The sequence below is a fragment of the Rousettus aegyptiacus genome, unplaced genomic scaffold (assembly GCF_014176215.1).
Source record: "Rousettus aegyptiacus isolate mRouAeg1 unplaced genomic scaffold, mRouAeg1.p scaffold_m13_p_11, whole genome shotgun sequence".
NCBI classification, from domain to species: Eukaryota; Metazoa; Chordata; class Mammalia; order Chiroptera; family Pteropodidae; genus Rousettus; species Rousettus aegyptiacus.
In genome coordinates this window covers 18641935-18663489 of record NW_023416286.1, presented here as the reverse complement: position 1 = coordinate 18663489, position 21555 = coordinate 18641935, and the positions used below count along the sequence as shown (strand labels likewise).

The 21555-nt window shown below is 33.5% G+C and overlaps 2 protein-coding genes across 13 annotated transcripts in view; one reads left to right on the top strand and one right to left on the bottom strand.

Moving 5' to 3' along the window:
- CAB39L (calcium binding protein 39 like) overlaps positions 1-11872 on the bottom strand; it is a 129724-nt gene extending 117852 nt beyond the window's left edge. For 3 of the 6 annotated variants that reach the window (XM_016143128.2, XM_016143126.2, XM_016143129.2), the window contains exons 1-3: positions 11760-11865; positions 1291-1439; positions 686-762 (exon numbers count right to left, since the gene is read on the bottom strand). The gene's annotated coding sequence lies outside the window, so the exon portion shown is untranslated. Of the gene's footprint in view, positions 1-685; positions 763-1290; positions 1440-11759 lie in introns of all 6 variants that reach the window. The other 3 variants (XM_016143127.2, XM_036228566.1, XM_036228567.1) reach the window with 3 other exon arrangements.
- Positions 11873-11942: 70 nt separating this feature from the next.
- Positions 11943-21555, top strand: part of LOC107510017 (SET domain bifurcated histone lysine methyltransferase 2) — an 86471-nt gene continuing 76858 nt past the window's right edge. For 2 of the 7 annotated variants that reach the window (XM_036228557.1, XM_016143116.2), the window contains exons 1-2: positions 11943-12536; positions 17720-18085. In XM_036228557.1, the coding sequence (XP_036084450.1) occupies positions 18070-18085 (16 nt within the window). In that variant the 5' untranslated portion in view covers positions 11943-12536; positions 17720-18069. Of the gene's footprint in view, positions 12537-17719; positions 18086-18689; positions 18727-19415; positions 19689-20311; positions 20518-21555 lie in introns of those variants that run through there. The other 5 variants (XM_036228559.1, XM_036228560.1, XM_036228556.1 and 2 more) reach the window with 5 other exon arrangements.

Sequence of the window (21555 nt, the reverse complement as noted above, 5' to 3'; positions counted from 1 at the left end):
TTGTTAGTTATATACATATTTCTATATAATTTAACTATGATTATTTGATAACAAGTTGATAATTCTCTCTAAGGAGGATTTATGATTGTCTGTCAGGTACCAAAGAACATTACAGACCCAAGTCCATTTTAAATTAAAATTCTCCATTTCAGGAATTTTAGAGACCATGAAAATAATGTAATTTGAAGCCTCAAATCCAAATGAATGTGAGCTAGTAATCAGGAATTATTATGAGAGATTTTAATTCCACCCAGGGCTTGTACGTTTTTCCAAAATGGTCCCTGATCAGGTCCCCTACACTTTGCAGAAGCCAAGGAATCTTCCTCAGCCCCCATTCCTCACCAGGTACAAATGTCTGTGCCAACAGAAATCCATGGGTGCCCCAAAGTTTTCAGTGACTTTGGCACTTGCTTACCTCACAGAGTATACTTATTCCGTTTCTAGCTCCAGAAAGTTTATCTTATTTTTTATGGGTTAATCCATTCATTTTAAAGCATTTTCTAATACCGAATCTAGTATTTTACATATTAGGTGGAAATGAAAGTCTATTTAATACTTCTACAATTGCTTTGTAAAATTTAAATAGGGGTATTACATTTATTCCTGATAAATTTTTTCTAGTGTTACTATAGTCTACAAGTCTGTCAACATTTACAGTCTTGAATGAGTTATTATATTAGCTTACCTTAGAAGTTGTGTGTCATCTGCAAATTTGTTTCAACTTTCTCAGCCTTTTTCACCAAAGTCACTGATCAAGTGTTTCTGGAAAAAAGAAAAGCTTCAAAATTAATTTTTAAAATCTTTACAGGAAATTCAACATATTTTCTTATTGTAATCAGGTATACAGAATTACAAATTATATACAGATAAATCAAATTAAAATAGGAAAATCTTCCTACCCCAACTACTTCAACTGGTAGATCCTTTAAAAAGTAGTAATTAATTGAATGAAAATATTTTATCATCAATGGGAGCCAGCAGAAGTGTGAGGTATGGCTTGGGTGAAGGAAACTCTAGCACCTCTCAAATTTCCTTCAGCTCTCGTCTTCCACGGGCAGAAACAGAGCTTTGAACTATCACAGAGGGATGCTCTGAAGAGTTTTTTGCTTTTAACAGCATCATGAAAACCCATGTCAACTAGTTTTATTTTTAAGTGCTTTGTCATTCTTTTAGTTCCCATCTCTTACTTATTTTAGTCACCAATGAAACTTTTGTAAAATTATCTCCAACATCAACATAAGGACTTGTGTGTGTGTGTACATTTTCTATCAGAAATAAGAGAAAACTTACACTTCTCTCCTTCAGTACATTGCTTTTGCATGAAGAACGTATAAACCATTAAGTCTGGGTCTGCATCTTTATTTTCAGAGCAGCAACTACAGGTTTAAACAGAACATTTAGCTCTTCATGTTATTTCTTCTCAGTATATGATGTATATCCTGCAATAACATAGTAGAAAAAGCACAGGCTTTGGGATCACACAGATGTGGGTTTAAATCTCAACCTCTGTGAACTTCTATGAAAAATATTATCGCGAGTCTTAATGGGTAGCAGCAAGAGCCAAATTATATTGCATATAGATGTGCCTAGCACAGTTCCTGCCCTAAAACATATACTCTATTATGTTAGCTATCTTGTGTAATTTTGTACTTCATTTCTACTTTACTCAATCTGTTAAAGGACTTTCCAGAATAAATTTAGGTTACAAGAAAGTTGATATATAAGTTTTTCCAACAATTACTAACATTTTGCAGCACTTATTTTACCTAAAATTATACATAAAATACTTTTAAAATAGCAATACAGTACTTCTATTGAATATATTTCATTAAGAAGGCACAGTACATACAAATTATGCTCTAAAGTCACTAGAAATTGTTCCTTTTCTTAAGTGGTATGTCATCAAAATGCTATATATTTCTTTCTACCTTTTTATATAATTTTATTTTTGAATATGTAAACATATGTGATTCCAATATCAAAACTATATAAACAAGTTATAGAGAAATCTCTCTTATATTGTTAGCACCTTTCTCATTACCTTTTTCTTCACACAGATTACACTATATACTGTTCCGGGCCTTCGTTTTTTTTTTTTTTCACTTCATAATACATTCTTCAGATCATTCCATATCAGTACATGGAAGTCTTCATGACTTCTTGGGAAAAAGGGTAACTTGAAAGGAACATCATCTACCTGGAGATTGTTTCACTGTTGACACTTTAGTCAGTTCCCCATTGAAAGGCATTTTGGTTGTTTCCAAACTTCTACTAACACAAGTGATGCTATTATAAGTTACCTATACAAACGTCAGTTTATATTTTATGCCATTGTGTCTTTAAGAACAAATTCCTATAAGTTAGATACCTAGTTATAGGACAAATGCAAAAACAAATGAATATTGCTAAATTCCCTCCTTGGCTTTGTGCTTTTGTATCCCTACCAGCAATGCATTAAAGTACCTATTTCCCCACAGTCTATAGAGTATATTGTGTAACTTCGGATTTTGGTGATAAAGGCTTTTGTGTAGCTATAATTTTTATTATAACTTTCATTTGTATTTCTCTTTATACGACTAAAGTTGAACATCTTTTATAAGTTTATCATCTGCATTTCCTTTTCTGTGAACTTTTGTTTTTATCTCTAGTCCATTTTTCTACTTGGTTGATGGTCATTTACCTTGATAATCTGGGAGGTTATTTTCCTTAAAGAGATTAGCTCTTTGTGGTATAAGTTTAAATATTTCTTCCTACTCTTGTCAATTTTTTTTAGGCTTTGCTCATGGAATATTCATCATGTAATTTCAAAAATACAGTGGGATTTATCATGTTTTTTTTTTTTTTCTGGGATTGAGTCATAGTTATAAAATCTTTGGGTTACAATTTCAAAGGCCTTAAATGTGTTACCAAAGTTGTTTTGTTTTCTATGTTCCTGTTGAGAAGTCTGTTGCTAACCTCTTCTTTCTGCCTGAAAACCCAGAGGAATTTTTCATTATCTTCAAAGTCCAATATTTTTACTGGGACGTGACTCAGAGCTGACCATTCTGGGTCAATTTTCCCAGGACACAAGCCTTCCCAATATATAGATTTAAGACTTCTGTTACCTCTAAAATGTTTTCATGGATTGAAGTTTAAATATTAGCTCTACTATTGTTTTTTTTTTTCCTTAGGAACTCTAATGTTACATACTGTCTATATCACTTTCTCTTTTACCTTTCTTCATTTTAATTCTTTTGGCTGTCTTTATGTCTTTTCTCAATGCCCCTTATATTCAGTCAAATTTATCCTTCTTCGGGTACCCTGAAGGTTAGCTTTATTTTAAAAAATGATTTTTCTTTTTTTCATTTCATTCATTTCCTGAGTTTAGTAAATTCATTTTTCATACATTTTGTACATTTGTTTTGAGGCTCTGAATTTCAGTATTTGAGACTTCATTTCTTTAGCTTCGTAGTTGCATGTTTTGGGACTTGTCATTGGCTGAAATATTTTGACTCTCATTTTATGTTTTCTATTTATAGTAACTTTATGTGAAAGCTGTCTACAAATTTCTGTTCATTGTAAAGTGTTTCAATTTTCCTAAACCAGGTAACAGTAGTACATAAACAAGAGGGATTTGGAAGAATGACTGGATTTTTTGTTCAACAGCACCTTCTGTTGGTATAATAAAGTAGTTTTAAATCAACAACTTCTTTTTTGAATGGAAAAAAGGTTGATCCATCTTCTCTTCTGTTTCACCAAGATCCTTAATTTCTACTACCTCTTTTTTTCTCTTTACCACCAAGCTGTCAGTTAAGTGATGCCCCTTCCAAGTTATCTTCTTTTCCCAGAAGCCTGCTTTTCAAAGAAGACTGCCTCTTTGATCCCAGACACTTTCAAGTCCCCTCCTTTGTTTAGTGGGTTGGATCCTCTTTGTATTTCACTCCTTAGGGTGAGGCTTCCTCTTAGTTATTTAATCTGCATTCTACTGACCCTTGGTCCTGCTTATTTCTCCTCTGTTCTGAAGTCTCAACCTCACTTGCCACTTCAGCGTAGGTTCCAGAAATGTATCTCTGCTACATTTCAGTATTTATTTCCCTACACACCAATAATTTAAAATTATGTGAGACAGAGCTAGGGGTGGTTTAACTCGCTCCCCTTATAGAGCTGTATGGTTTCCTAAAGGTATATGGAGAGATCTGAATTTAGACAGTTGTCATCATGCTATGGAAACCTGGAATCAGGTTTTTATCTTTTAATTTTAAAATTATTTTCTAGTTTTATTGCAGGTAGTCAGAATTTTGATTTTATAGTTTCTGGAACTGAGGTTTTCTTTGTGGTCTAATATATAATACGTTTTTTAAAGTGTCCCATGTGCACTTAAAAAGATATATTTTCTATTTATGGATCTAGACAGATATAAATATGTAAGAGCTACCTTGCTGATTATGTATTATAACTAATTTTTTTTTGTTGTCCACTTAACCTGACTTATTTTGAGAGAAGTGTGTTAAAGTCCTCTGTATTAGCAGGTTCTATTTCTCCTTATATCTCTCCTGGTTTTTACATCACGAAAGCTGTCGAAGTGTCATTTAGTAAATCAACATTTCAAAATACTTCATTGTGAATATAGCCCTTACCTTATAAAAATGTCCTTCATCTTAATGCTTTTTGAACTAAATTCTGCCTTGTCTGATACCAAGATGATGAACTCTGCTTTTTATTAATTTGCATTTATCTGATACATCTTTGCCTTTCATTGTTTTAAAATTATTCTTTATTAATAATTCCCTTTTAGTCATACTTTTTCCAGCTATACCTTTTGCAAACAGCATCATTAAGTAAGTTAAGCCCATATATATTTACTAACACACCTGATATTTTTGTTGTTGTGATGTTTCATGTCCTATTTTTTTTATCTATGTACACTCAAATACATATACAGAAATGTATGTGTATCACTATGTGGCCTGTTTTATTTGCTCTTCTTAGAGGAGGTATTTCTTTTAGTATTTTGTTCTTGGGGTTAATTCTATAATAGTATCTTTATATAATGCTGTTCATTCCCCTCTTCTCTTTTTAAGATACTATTAGTTCCTTGCTCTTAACAGTAACAAAATTAGTAACTTCCTCTTCCCTTCCTTCTTCCTCACCATGTAGTTTTGATCACTGGTATTTTTATTAGTGTTTTATCTTATAAATCTAACGGTATACTTACTTACAGCATGTTTAAGCTTCCATCAGTCAGCTTCAAATGCTATCCTTTTCCTCACTGCTAATTCCTGAGGCAAACAACCACCTTATTATGCTTTTCACTTACTCTTCCTTTCTCTTCCCAATTTTTTGTGAGTTATATTATTTCTACATTGTCAGACTATGTAACATTTACATACCATTTTATCATCATTTCCATCTTTTAATCCTAGTGCTCCAAAAAAATTTATTCAATGCTCACCACTTGACTTTATGTTAATGGTTCTCCAATCATTTCTTGGTTGTCTGAAACTTGTTCTCTAGTATATATTCTTAAGAAAGGATTCATAGAAACAATATTCCTTGAGTTGTTGCATGTTTATAAGTGGTTTTTGATGTCCCAAACTGATATTTGGTAAAATATGAAATATTTATTTCCTTGAATATTTAAAATGTTGCTTTATTATCTAGCATAAAATGCTGATGCCGAAAATCTAATCCAATCTGATTTTCTTTCCACGTTAAGCTGGTCTTTTTTTTCCTCACTGATGCAAAAAGGTGTTTTTTTGTGTGTGTGTGTTTTATTTTTAAAATCCAACAATTCTGTAAGAATACATCTTAGTGCCAACTGTTCTGGATTGAATTACCCAGGTTCATGGTGTGTCTTTCAACATATGTAGACTTAAACACTCTTTAATGTCAAGTGTTCTTGAACTATGAATCTAATAGCTGTTCTGTTCCATTGCTTTGGTTTTAAAATTTTTTAAATTTATTGTGGTAAATATAAAATTAGCAATTTTAACATTTTTAAAGCATAGAATCCAGTGGCATTAAGAATTCAGAATGTTATATAACAATACCACTATGCTTTTACATTTGGGGAACTCTTAATACATGGATTCTGGCTGTCTTTGCCTATCTTGTCATTTTCTCCCCTCTCCTTAAAAAACAAAAACAAACAAACAAACAAAAACTTAGATTTTCAATTTTCTACTTTCTATTCTTTATTTCTTGTGCTTTCTGTGATGTACATTCACTCATTTTCTAATTTAATCGCTGTCACTTTTTCCTAATTTTTTCTTGAGTTCTGTTAGCTCTCATTTCACATCCTTCTATGGCCTACTCATCTCATTACTGAGCTCCTTTTATTTATGATTTCAAAGTTTCATCTTTTCCTCAATTTCTATTTGCTTATTTTGAAATAGTCATTTTCATCTGCTGTATGGTCGCATTTTTAGTGTTTTCATTATTTATGTTTTATGACTCATTTTAAAGTTTCTTTCTTATAACTTAATATAAAGATATACAATAGTCCCTTCCCCATATATTTGTGTGTTATACTGGACTAAAAGAGGTTCATTTCAGCGTTATACTCTATGGACATACTTCAGTTTTAAAAAATTCATTCCTCAGTCAAGAGACATTTGGTTTACTTCCAGTTTTTGATGATTACAAATACAACTGCTATAAATATTTGCAGAGAGATGATTATAGGTTTTTACTGCACACTTCACGAGAAAAGTTTACAAAAGTCGTTAGGGAAATGTAAATTGAAATCATAATGAGGTGCTACTACGTATCTCAACTAATGGCTACCATTTTTTTAAATTGATAATGCTAAGTAACTTTAAAAATTGATAATGCTGGCAAGAAAGAGAAGCTAATAGAGCTTTCATATCTTGCTGGTAAATGTCAATCTAGGAGTGGGATTGTTAGGTCATATAATAAGGGTATGTTTGATTTTATGAGAAACTATCAAACTGTCCTCCAAATTGCTGTAGTATCTGCATTCCCACCATTCCCACTAGCAGGAGCTAAATCCCATTTCCTTGCATCCTTGATGCCACTTGATATTTTTTTCCCTTTTTGGGGGGGCCGGGGGATTTTAAGATATACTGTAATGGCATCTCACTGTGATTTGCTCTTCTTCAATGATTATTCCATTTTTCTCATTTAATGGTGACCATTTTCCTATGTCATTAAACACTCTTTGAAAATATTCCCTTTAAAAGGTTGAAATATGGCCTATCATAAAATGTAGCCTATCCTTGGTGTGCCAAATTTTATTAAACCATTTTTCTACCATTGCATATTATTTCCGATTCTTCACAAGAATGAAATTATGCTGTGATCATGAAGCCTTGACTCCACCTCCATTTCCACATGTTTTCTATAAAGGGTGAAAGAGTATGCATATTTTGTCTCTTGATGTATGACAGATTACTTTGTTTAAATATTTCTTCAACTATAAGTTAAATATTTTTACACAAGCCATTTGTGCTTATTCTTATGTGATCATTAGTTCATGTACCTTGCTCATGTTTTGTCAGGGTACTGACATTTTATTTGTAAGAGATGAATATACTCCCCAAAGGAACAAAACAGACTTTAGATACACAGCAAGATAGGGCTATCTCTGACCTCCCCACTCAATTCTTTATTCTATTTGAAATATGAAATATACTTTAATTGAGCAAACAATTATCCAATAACAACTGCATGCAAACATGTGTTCACCAGACTCAAGGCCTCTTGCCTTCCAAGAAGTTATTCTGTTTCCCATAAAGTAATATATATACAAATGAAGAATCTGAGTATAGTGTAAGTAGAGATTGCTATTGAATAAAATTGTCTATACTTTGAAAGAAGTTGAGCTAGGTGTCAATTACTTTCAAAAGAAAGTAATTTTGGAGAGTAGAAACCATTTTTACAGAGAAAGGCAAAGTACAGAGTTGTCCCTGGGTCCACGAGTGATAATACAGTCCATAACCATTGTGGCCTCCCAAATAAGAGTGTAGAAATCTAACAGAACCATCAAAAGTTCATGAAATCATAACAGAAATGAAGTTATTATTTAAAATATAAAACAAAAAATAGCTTTCTAAAATTAGAGAATAAAAATTCTACTCCTACTACCACTGAACAAATATGTCATGTGCCCTACCACAATACATTCTAGCCTTTAGTGTAAGCATGTGGCAATAGAATGGTAAGAAGCATCCACCTTGGTCCACAAGATGGAGCTGCATGATAAGAATAGTAGAGCAACAATAGTTAGAAGGATCTTGGGTCCTTGACAACTTTTTGTAGCTAAGTGACCCCATCAGGTCATATTCTTACATAGGGTTAAAAAAAAAAAATGTAGGCCACAATTATTTTTTAGTTTGTTATAGCAGTCAAACCTGTAACTAATACAAATTCTAAGTTGAGGAGTATGGGCTTTGTCAATAATACAATGACATAAATGCTTTAAGAAAAAAGCAAAGGGCCTAAATTAGAGCAGTAGCAGTGAGAGTAGAAAATTGAACAGAAAAACCATTTTGGAAGTTGAGCAACCGATTATATAGTTAGGAAAAAAGGGAGAGGTAAGAATTTCAAATTTTAAATCTAAGCCTTTTAATCTAGAAAACACACAAGAGGGAGAGAGTTGTATACAAATGGAGTAGATTTAACTGTCCAAAAAGGCTTTGAGTAATGTGTATTAAGTATTAAAGAAAAAACTTGTCAGAGATTTAGGGCTCATTTGCACAAATATGACAGTTTAATCACCAGGAGCAAATGAGATTATAAAAGGAGCCCTTACAGTGAAAGGAAAATTTTAGTTTTCAATTACCCATCTTTTAAAAAAAGCCATATAAAAGACTTTAAATGTTTTGTCCTTTGAGTAAAATGATCTGAATGTTCCACGTGTTTATCTTACAAGCATTTTCAGTAGTTAATGGACATACTCATGATTCAGGCATTCAATAAATTTCATTGATTAGCTGAACAGCACAAACTGTAGTGGTAATTTTGATATTTATAGTGTTTTAAATCATTTTTTATTTTTAGTCACATTGTTTATCCCCATAATGAATCACATTGGTTAAAGACCAGAAAAGTGATGGCAAAATGCTCTAAATTAGGAAAAGAGAAATATCTCTGAAACTTAGTCTCAGGATGTTCCCCCAAGTGACATTTATGTGATGAAAACTATTATAAAGCACAACAAGTATTTCTAGTACTTCAAAAGTTATTTTTAAAAGAATGATTATTATTTGAATTTAGTTTTTCAGTTACTGGAGAGGTAGACCTTTCACATTTTGGATTTTTTTTTTTTTTAATAAAGAGTACTCATAATCACATTAAAATCTTCACTCATAAAATCATTAGGTTTTTTAAGTACCAAATGCAAGAATTCCAAACAGGTTCTGAGAGTAGCTTTGATTGATTTATACAAATAGATCATAATCTACATTCTGTCACAAAATACCACGTTCATTTAAAGGGTGTTATTAAAGTTTTTCTTTTATAATTAAAGTGTGCACCACCTGATAATGGGAAAAGGTCTAAATTTGTATGTGAGATTGCAATGAAAAATAATCTCTAACATACCAATCTAAGTTCAATCATTTTTACTGAAGTCCCTTAACATTGTTCATGCAAGTAATATTTTTAAAAATTTCTAAGAATCTTCAGATGATATATTAAGTCTAGAGAACTGTATTCTTTGAAGAAAAATTTAAAGATACCTAATTTATTTTTATATTACTTATCTATTTAAAATTACAGAATATATTTATGCAATATAGTAAATTTAAAGTTGCAGTATTTTGACTTCATGTTAAAAAAACTAGAAAAGCAATAATTTTCTTTAGCAGAAGATATATAAGACACTGATCAGCTTGGTATTCATTAATTGAGATTGTATGCTTTCAATAAAAAATGGTAAATAGAGCCTTATCACTTAGAGCTCATCTTCATTATCGAAATTTCTTTATAGCTAGATCTCATAAAAAGACCTCACAATAATGAATATGAACCTATCCTTAATATCATTTGTACGTATAAATTGGAAGCAACAAATAAATTTAGTTCAAATAAATTGAGTCTATTCCAGAAAGTAGGTTAACAAATTTTTCAGTTATACCCCCAAAATATACAACCACAACTCCAAATTCCCGCATTATTTTATTCATTCGACAATTATATTGTTGACTATAGACCAGGCACGATTACATGTGAACGCTATACAAAAGTTTTAGCAAACATTTCCTGAGCAGTACTATGTGTTATTGGTGTTCCTCAGCCACCGATCTCTTACTGATACTGTGCTGGCTGGAAAATTACTGCTTGGCTATTGCCCATGGGAACATAGGCTATCATCCATAGGTACATAACATTCTAACAACAAGCTTTCTGCTTCTGTACCCCCGCTTGCACAACTGACCTGTGAGTTAACAGTTAGTAAATAGAAGAAAAATAGACTTTTGCGTTCAGACAGAATGAAGAATGGGGTTTAGAGCTTAAAAACCCTGTACCTCTACATTTCAGGGCTGCTTAATTTGGGGTCTGCGTACCCCTGCCAGACCCAGCTGGCTCAATAAAGAGTGTGTTTCCTATGACTCACTGAGTTCTAGTGGTCCATGTGTCTTTTCGGGGCTGGCAGCTACAACAATACTTGAACACTTGCAACTTAAGTTTCATAAGACTCAGATTAAAAAGCAAAATTTGAAAAGAAAATTAATATTTAATTACTAAATTATTTTACTTTTTTTGTATTCCTCCCACAAAATACATGGTACTGTTGTATCTGTTGGGTCATCAGTAAAACCCTGGATAACTGAAAACTAAACTCAAGGAAATACGTATCTCTGCTTTTCTCTCAAGCAAGTCAAACCAGCTCAAGTTAATCACAAACTATTAGCCTTCTATCGGTTAGGTTTTCAGATCTGATAAATTTTCCCCTCAAATAAGAGATAATGCATCCTTTCTACTTCAATTTAAAAAATGAAAATGAGAAAGAGGTACTTGTCTCTTCCCTCCTAAACCAAAGAGAGCTTAAGATGCTTTCGCTCACAAAAGCCTCCCCCTGCCCTCGCCCCCAAGAAGCCAAGCAGGTAAAGGCAAACCCAGAGATTTCTAAATCTTCTACTGATTGTAACCAGGGAAACCAAATTTTGACAAAATTCTTCCTTCACTTCCACTGCTTCTGCAAAGATCACCACTTTCCACCTTTTAAAAAAGACCAATGCAGAAATACAGGCTGCACACTGGTGAACAAAAACTGCCCGAACGCAGAAACTGACTCCCACTACTAACAAATGATTGCCTTAGTGAATAACTACCGAGAAAAGCAAACACTTTAGCAGTCTCTCCCTCCGAAACAGAAAATAAAGACGTCTCTTTCAAATCGGAGTATAAAGGCGAGGCATTTTCCTCTCTCCTCTTTCCATTAATCACTAGCCTTGTTCCTTTCTGAACCAAGAGTCCGGAGGCTGATGGCCAGAATCTTTCTGAGACATATTATGAGAACTGCTCCCTGGAATCCAAGGAATCAGTGTTAATGCATTAAAGCCCCCGCCAAGCCCTCACAATGACGAACAAAACATGCCTGGGATCCCCCCCCACCACTACCACCACCATTCATCGCCCTCTCTTCCCAGGGCTGAGAATCAGCCCAGGAATTCAGAGAAGTGAAAAGACCCTCAGGCCCCTCCTCTCCTCCAAAGCTCCCTCAGGACCCCTATACACCTTGAGCCGCTAAGTAAGCTTTCAACTGCCAAGAAGCCCAGGGTTAGCCACACACAAGATGGCAGCCAAACACCTACCGAAGGAAACAGCTGCGCCACCTCTCCAGCGAAGCCGGCCTCTCGACTGTGGTTATCCCCATTGGTCCAGACAGAGAGCGCGAGACAACCCGAGAGCTCTGACAGCCAATTGGGAGGCGGCGCGCCCCTGCGCCGCCGCGTTGCTGGAGGTACGCGCGCGTATATCTAAGGCGTGGACCCAGTGGGGTGTGCAACCAATGGGCACCCGACCAGGCGGTGGGATCCGTTGGTGTCCGACTCCTCCCATTTAGTATTCGCTTTTGGTAGCCCTGGATGTTAGAGATTGGGCGGTTCGCCTTCTCGGCTGTTGGCGAGGCGGGACAGTTGATACTGAGGTGAGAACTGAGGTGAAGTACTTCCAGGCCAGGGGGCACCTGGGCTCATGAATTCTTGGTGGCGTGGAGTCGGAGAGTAGCCCGACCTCAGCCTCGCCAACGGAGCAGGCGGAATGATAAACGCAGTGAAGCAAGTGTAGCTGAGGCACGGCCTTGGGTGGCCCCGGATGGGTTCTCCGGCCCAGAACCTGAGAACGCCGCGAAGCCCTCAGCCGCGTGGATCTCAGCCCTTGCAACCTCCCTTTTCCTTTCACCCACGTGCAGTCCCGGGCTGGCTGAGTTCTCAAGCCCCATTTCAGTCTGTCTTGCGGTATACACCTTAATGTGAAGTGATTCCTAAGCAGCTGGGAACCCAAGGCTGTAAAAGGGGCTGCAGGAAATGGACTGCACTATAAAATCCAGAAGCAGAACTTGAAGGTTTAACCACTGACCCATTGCACAGGTAAGACTGCACGAGCCCTAAGTAAAATCATTTACCCGAGATCACGGAATTGAGAGCAGATCTTAAGAGCACGTGACATTAACCGCAAACCAATAAGCATTTATCCAATGCGTAATTAAAATAAGGAACAGTATGCAATTTCCTGCTCTTCGGCATGTGGAAACCTGTAACGAGTTATATATGTATTGAGGCCAAGAAAAGCGGTAACTAAGGCGGCAGAGTGGAATAATAAAAAAATGGGCTCTGAGACCATTCTGTTTCTTTTAGTTTCTGGCACTTACAGAGTGGTATGCCTCAGTTAACCAACCTCACTAGAAAAGCAGACTATGAAAAAATGAGATATTTAGAAGTGTGACTGACACATGAGTTATACTCAAATGTTTATTACTGTTATCTTAATTAAAACATAACAGAGGAAATGGGCACAGTTTCATAAGAGTATTTCTAAAAACAAAAAGGAACTGTAATTTGAAGTGAAACTACTTTTCTGCCAAAATGAAAAAGTGAGAAAGGGGAAAATATGAACAAATCAAAAATTTCCTGTTACACTTCAAAATGTTAACACTAGTTGTCTCTCGATGATGTGATTATGAGCGATTTAAATTTTCACCTGTATGCTTTGCTGTATTTGCATATGTTCTCCAGTAAGCATGTTTTACTTTTGTAAGTTCAGTTATTTAAAAAATTTTAGAATATATTAACACCAGAGAGAGCTTCCTTTAAAAAGAAGCTATTACTGAGTGTGCTTATATACTGTAGGTGGAAGTATAAATTGTTAGAACCTTTCTGGAAAGCAGTTTGGCAATATGTTCTAGAAAGCTTTAAAACTCCCTTTTTGAAAATTATATGCTTAATTTTTAAATTGAGTACACTTTTACATTTTTCTTTTACAAAATTAGAACCTTACAGATAAAGAAACAGTTCATAATTCCTGAATTCTCACTTGCTCCCTCAACCCCACAACAAAGACTGTTGCTGAGTTCCCATTTTTTTATACCTAAAATAAGCGCATACATGCATTCATAATTTTTAAAGGAGAAATAGTATATTTTAATTCTGTAACTCTTGATAATATTTTTGCATTGTATACATGTTATTTATAGCTCATATTCTCATTCTACTGCTTGATGGTGTCCTAGTGTATAACTGAATTTTTCTGTTAATGTAAAAAATATATTTTTATCTCATTGGTTTCCATCGTAAATTCAGTTTTGTTTGTTGCGTACTGTATACCACATTTTCTTTGCCATTCTCCTTTTGATGAACGTTAGGTTGTTTCCAATTTTTCACTTTCAGAACAATGCTGCAGGGAAATTCTTGTATGTATTTTCTTGTGCACATGTGCTATTTCTCAAGATATATACCTAAAAGTGGAATTGCTTCATTTTATGTTATGAACATTTTTATTTTTAATAGGTCTTTGCCAATTTTTCTACAAAATACTTCTACTAATTCACACATCCCACAAGTAGTTATCAGAGTTTAGTTTCCCTGTAATCTAGATCAATGAGATGTTTTCTTTCTTTTTGCCCATCTGATGGATGAAAGTGGTACTCATTTTTTAAAATTTCATTCTCTGATAACCAGTAAGATTGCAGTGTCCATGTTTATTAACCTAAAATTTATCTAAATTTATATAATGTCCTTTTAAAAATGTCCATTTTTCTATTTAGTCATCTCTTTCTGAATGATTTAAGAAGTTCTCTATGTGACCTGGATATGGTATCCTGTACAATTTTTAAAAATTTCTTCAGTGTGTATGGCTATGTCCTTCCTTTGTTACTACTGTTAAAATATGTTACATTTTCTCCCAACTTTTTGTTTGGCTTTTGACTTTTTTGATTTTGTTAGTTTTTGTTTATTCTACAGATTTTTCTCTCTATAATCTTTAGGCATTTTTTCGTTTTACTGTATTTTTCTAAGATTTCCAGTACAATATTCAATAAGAGCAGTGGTGGCAAGTGTTCTTATCCTGTGCCTTACTTTAAATGAAAATGCTTCTAGTGTTTCATCACTATGATGTTTGCTGCTAGGTTTTAGTAGGCAGTCTTTATCAGGTTAAAGAAGTTCTCTTTTATTACTAGTTTGTTAAGAGTATGCCCTCTCTCCTTCCCCCAACAATTGTTGACTTTCGTTGAATTTTTAAAATTTTGTTTTTCTGCATCTCAAATGATAGTTTTCCTTTATTAATATAGGAATTTACATTGAGAAACTTTCCAGTGTTAAATTTTTGGAGTATTCCTCTGATAAACTCTATATTGATAATATACTTTTAGTCAACTGCTGCATATTTTTACTTAGTGTTTTTGCTTATATACCCAGAAGTGCTTTTGGCCTTGAGTTTCTTTTTTTATGTGTCAAGGCTATATTAATCTAAAAAAGAAAAAAAAAAGTTGACTAGCTTCCCATATTTTTCTTGCTCTGGAACTTTTTGTATACTGTAGAAATTACCTGTTCCTTAAAAGTTTTTTTTAGAATTCATCTATAAAACTTGATGGACCTGTGTCCTGGGAGTGAGAAGTGGGCATATACTTTTTTATATTTATTCCTCTTATTGGGATTTTTACATCTCAAGCCTATCTGGTATTGTCAGTAATATCAATTAGGTATTCATGAGTTGTTCTTTCGGTAAAATATTTCTCTTTGTCTCCTATTGGTTTTCATTTTAAATTGTTTTGTTTGGTATGAATGTTTCCTGTATTTGCTGGTATGTCTTCTTTCACATCCCTTTATTCAGCCACTCAATGATATTTTGTGTGATTTAAGTGGGTCTCTTATTTAAAAATGTAGCTAGGTTTTGCTTGCAATCCAGTCTGAGTCTGTTGTGATTATTAACTTCTTTGGCCTTTTTCTTGTCATCTTATTTACGATGCTTCTCTTCAGATATTTCATATCTTATTTTAACATTATTCTTCTTTTTAAATTGAGGTTAGCCCCAAGTTTTCTTTGTTCAACCTGCTTTCTTTTTAATAGATTACCTTTATATTTTCAACAGTTCTTATATTTATTTTTTCCAAAGTCTAAATTTAATTAGTGTTGATAACCTCCCTACAAAGAACTTAGCTTGCTTCTACTTTACTTTCTTTGACCTTGCAACAATTCCCTTACATCCCCTCTCCAGTAAAGAACATAATTTTCATGGTTCTATCGTCTAGCATTTTTGTTTTGTTTGTTATTAGCATTCATTTTTAATCAATGTTTATCTAGCATTAATGTGTTTTACTCATCTTCTCATTATTGCTTCTTGTACCTCAGTACATCCTTTTAGGTTAGCTTTTATTCATGAAATACTTCCTTATTTCAGAGAGTCTCTGAGAGGTTCTTTGAATGTCTTTACAAATCTCTTTATTTCATCCTCACTATTGAAAGATAGCTTGGCTGAAATAGTATTCTGGGTTCAAACTTATTTTCTCTTGTTGCATCTGGCATTTCTGTTGAGAAGTCTGATACACATTCCTTTCAGATAATCTGGTTTTTCTGGGAACTTCTAATTCTAAGACTTTGTCTTTATTTTTGATATTCTGAAGTTTATCCACAGTTTGTTTAATGGCATGTATTAAGAATTTTGTCTTGCTTCTTACTCAATGAATCCTTAGTGGGCTTATGTGTTTCTAATTCTGAGAAATTCTTGGTCATTATTGCCTCTTCATTCTATTTTATCCCTCCTCTTATTGTTTCTTTGCTCTGTGTTCTGAGCGAATTACTCAACTCAATCTTTCATCTTACTATTGACTCTTCATCTGAGTCTGTGCTATTCAGTATTCTGTTGAGTTTATTCAACAACTGTTTTTGTATTCAAGATATCTAATTAGTTCTTTTTCTTTTCTTCCTTTTTTTTTTTAGATGAGTTAACCCTTGGTTGACCTCACAGATTGCAAGGACCTTGTCGGCTTACAATCCCTTATTTTTTATTTTTCACACCTATAGCACTTCGTCTTCTTAGGTGGGCTCCCGTCCAAGTACTAACCAGGCCTGACCCTGCTTAGCTTCCGAGATCAGACAAGATTGGGCTTGTTCAGGGTGGCATGGCCGTAATCTTATTGGTTATTTTTCAAAATTATATGTTATTCATGGATGAGATTTCCTTCTTTTGCTCTTTAGGAGTATTAAATACAATAACATTTGTTTTAAAATTTTCAGAATGCTCTATTAATTCTCCTCTTGAATTTAAGTCCACCAGTTTGTGGGCTTGTTCAGTCTCATGGTGTAGCTTTCTTCAGGTGTTTGATTACTCTTGGTTGTGCACTGAGAGGATTTGTGTTTCCATTTGCCATGTTATGGTGGTGGTTGACATTATCTCTGCAGTTTCCCATCTGTTTCCTTTCCCCAGGGAGGTCTCACAGACTAGGTCCATAGAGAATTCCTGTTTTGTTTTCAGCATGACTACATATTTTTAATTTTTAAAAATATTCTAAAATTTCTGTGGGTTTGATGAGGGAATGGGAGAATTTATCATATGTTAACTAATGTCTTAAGACTGAAAATTGGAGATCTCTCTTTAACCTATTCCACCTGTAGGTATATATCTTAAAGAAATCAACATAGAAATGCATAAAGCATATTCCGGCATTATTATACTGAAAAAACCAATCTAAATGTTCAATATAGAGGTTTATTCACAATACTAATTTTATTAAAATTTAATTATTAAAATTCTTTAGTGTATTTTGATATATGGATTATTGACCAAAGTATATTGAAAAGTCATATTATAGAAAAATATTAGCGACTAGGGGAACGTGCATGACATATTATCAGCAAAAGATTATAAAAACTTATATATACCAAAATCCAAATTTTATGATAAAAGTATATTTACTGAAAGACTAATAATTATTGCTAGCAGTTTTTGAGTCCTTTGTATGTGCCAGGCTCTATTCTAAGTGGTTAAGTCTTATTCTCACTGTAACTCTATGAGATAGTTAGCATTATTATTCCTATTTTAAAAGTTTTAATCAAATATTTATAAAATAGGGATAGTTTGGTAATTTAAGAGTATATTAAATATTGTTAATTTCTCTATGATTTTCCTAATTGTGATATTTTACTTTCCCAGGTAATAAGTATTCTTTTTTTCACAATTGATGCTGTTTGAAAAGATACAGCTATTATTATATAATGATCCTTTTGTATATATTTGATTCTTTACAAATATGTACCATTTTTTATTGTTTTCCTTACAGAATGTTTCATGCATTCATGGACCAAAAGATGGAGTTGGTTTTTATTTTTAAAAAGATATTGTCAGTGATCTGATACAACTATAAATATTTAATTGATGAAGATACATGGACTTGTCATTATGTTGGAGTAGTCATTTCTGAAAGTTTCTTCAACCGCAATTTCTATTTGAAAATTCAAGTATCAAAGAATATTGGGTTTAGAATGGAATAATGTTGATGTATTTTCTCTGAGGACTGCAAATTTCATAGAGACCACAGTTGGATTCCAGTTCTATTCTCCAATCAAAGTGATTGAGTCTTTTGATAAAGTTAATTTTGAAGACTTTTATGTTTATAAACGACGCCAAAAGATGGGAGAAAAAAATGGTAGGTTGAAAAACCATTGTTAAACTTTGTTTAAAAGTGTATAGACTACTTAAAACAAATTGTGGGATTTTCAAGCTGTTTTATTGCAAGTGACTTTTCTGCATTAGAAGGAATTAAGGATTTTTCTGATGTAGCCAATATTTTGACTGTATTCATAATTAATAGTATATCTGTAATGCTAAGTCAGTACGTTAGGTACTTTTTAAAAATACTTATGTTTTAGAGAACTTTAAGATTTACAGAAAAATTGAGAGGACAGTACAAAGAGTCCCCACGTTTCCTCCATCCACTTTTGCCTGTGATTAACATCTTATATTCTGCTGGTACGTTTGTTATAATTAATGAATTAGTATTGACTTATTATTATTAGTAAGTCCATAATGTACTCCTGTTTCCTTCAGTTTATCTGATGTCTTTTTCTGTCCAGGATCCCATCTGAGATACCACATTACATTAACTTGTCACGTCTCTTTAGAGCCCTCTTGGATACAACAGTTTCTCAGACTTGTTTTTTATTTTTGTGGGATTTTTTATCCCACAAAAAGTATTTTATAGGATGCCCTACTATTGGAATTATTGATTGATTTTTTTTTCTCATGATTAGACTGAGGTTATGGCGTTTGGGAAGGAAGACCATAGAGGTAAAGTGCCATTTTTACCACAGCATGTCAAGGATACATGTTATTAATGTGATTTCTCACTTGTTGATACTGAGCTTGATCACCTAGCTGATATGGTGTTATCTGATTTCTCTACTGTAAATGACCTTTATTTTCTTCCTTTACCTACTAAATGACCTTTATTTTCTTCCTTTACCTACTGTACTCTTTGACAGGAAATCACTGTGTGTAGCCCACACTTAAGCCGTGGGGATTTATGGCCCCCTCTTTAAGAACAGAATATCTACATTCTTCTGCAAGAAAAATTTATCTCCTTTCCCCCACTTATGTAATAAATTCAATCATTTATATCAATATGAAGTCATGGATACTTATTTTATACTTTGGTTTATAATCCAGTACTGTTTTATTTTGTTGTGCAAATTGTCTCAGGATTGGCGATTGGGAGCTCTTTCAGTTGGCTCTGTGTCCCTTTGACATACTCCCACCGATATAGGTGGGTTGGGCTCAGTTTGATTCAGTTTGGTTCAGTTCGATTTTTATAGCACTTCCTTATTTTCTGGTATTAGAAGATGCTCCAGGCTCACCTTGTATATTTCCCACCCCAGTCCTAGAATCAGCCATTTCTTGAATGAGCATTGGTTCTTTTATTGGAGAATTGTAATAGAAACCAAGATCAGGGCAAGGTGTGTTTATTGTTTACTAACATTTATATATACACACACATATCTATATGTACTTTTATATGTAAGTGTGTATCTATATTAAGCTAAATGTGAGTTATATATTGATGTCTCCAACACTTATTTGTTACCACATGGATCATTCTAGCATACTCTCCTTGCTTATCCATAAACTCTCACTCCAACAGTGAAAAATGTGGCTCCCACCATCTGTTACCCATTTAATTAATTGCTCAATTCCAGTATACAGGCATACCTCAAAGATATTGCATATCTGGTTCCAGACCACCACAATAAAAAGTGAGTATTAAAGCAAGTCATATCTTTTTGCTAGTGGAGGGTCTTGCCTTCAATTTGTAAAAAAAAATGCAACATCTGTGAAATGCAATAAAGCAAAGCATGGTAAAACAAGGTATGCCTGTATGTGTATAGCAGTATCAGAGATGTAAATTTATTGCCAGGAGGGAAACTACAGTGCTTGTGCATAGTTCCTTTTACCTTTAGTCTTACAGACTCCATTTATTTCCAAAATTGTTTAGATCAACATCTTTCACTCAGCCCTTTAGTAAGAATGTGTATATATTTTTAATACTGTTAAGACATATCATAGTACTGATTTCACTGGATTGTTATCTAGGCTAGTGGTTCTTAAACTTTCTTTTGGTCTCGGGACTACTTTATACTCTTAAAAGCATTTAAAATCCATAAGAGCTCTTATTTATGTGGATAATTATGTTCATATTTACTGTATTAGAAATTGAAATTGAGAAGCTTCGAAAATGTTAATTGACTCATTTTCTAAAAAAAAAAAAAATAATAAACCCAAATTGTTAATATACATTACGTTTTTGTGAGAAATAACTATTTTCTAAAACAGAAATTAGCGAGAACATTGTTTTACATTTTACAAATCTCTTTAATAGTTGGCTTAATAGAAGAGAGATTCTCATATCTACTTCTGCATTCAATCTGTTGTGATATGTTGCTTTGGCTGAAATGTATAAAGAAAATGAAGCTTCACACAGACAAGAAGTTGGAAAAGGAAGAATATTTTGATAGCCTTTCAGATAATTGTGGATATTTTTCTTTGATACAACTACAGAATTCAACAAGTAGTCATTCCTTCAAGGTTAGTTATGGTGAAATCTGAACTCATATCAGTGAATTTTTTTACACTTTGTTACATTAAAATTCATTGGTCTGTCTTGCACTTTGTCTTTTACATATGTATGATTTTATAACATCATGCATTGGTCACTTGGAAAATATTGGTTCAACGAATTATTCAGATTTTTGCAAATATTGACATATTTCACCATATACTATTTAAAAAAATCAGTTGTTAATATTGTTGCCAATCTCATCAAAAAGCGATTAATTATTGAGACGCTGTCAAGCTTACCAGGGCAAATGCACAGTTTCTAAATTTCCAATTTTACCTTGGTAACTTAAATTTTATTATTAGTAACAAATGCTATCAGTTTTATTCTTCAAGTGATAGTCTCACTTTGTTCATTTTCAAGAAAATGTGTGCCAAACATCCAAGTCTGAAAAAAACATAATTTTTATTAGTGGTCCTTTTAAGTAAAAATGATCTTCTATTAAAAAAACAGCTAATTTAGCTTAATTCAAAAAATCTCACTAGAGCTTTTTCTTGAGACAGCCATTGTACTGTGGTAATTATTTAGGTTGCTTTCTCAAGGACCTTAAGTAAAATTGGTGGTGAAGAATACAATGATTTAGTTTGGTGCCTCTGCCTTGATTCATGCTAACACACCAGCACTTTTATTCACCACTACTATAGAACCATCTATGTCAATATAGAAAAAGGCAAATAATGTCTTAATGTTACCGTTAAAATAATTTGACCTAGCATAATCTCTGAAAGGATTTGGAGACTGCCTAGAATTCATAGACCACAGTTTGCTGATTGATCATAGGCTCAAAGATGTCTTAGAGGTCCTCTAGACCTGTGCCCTGAAGCCCCTCAAGGGAGATCGAAGTATAATTTTTTTAAAAGAAATATATATATTTCTGTGTTCCTAAGTCATTATCAGTGTATTTGGTAAGTATTCCATAAATATGTATCTAGTAAATGAATTCAGATCAGTGTGATTCATTAGCATTGCCTATTTCAAGTGAGATTAGGAGACACAGTATAATATGT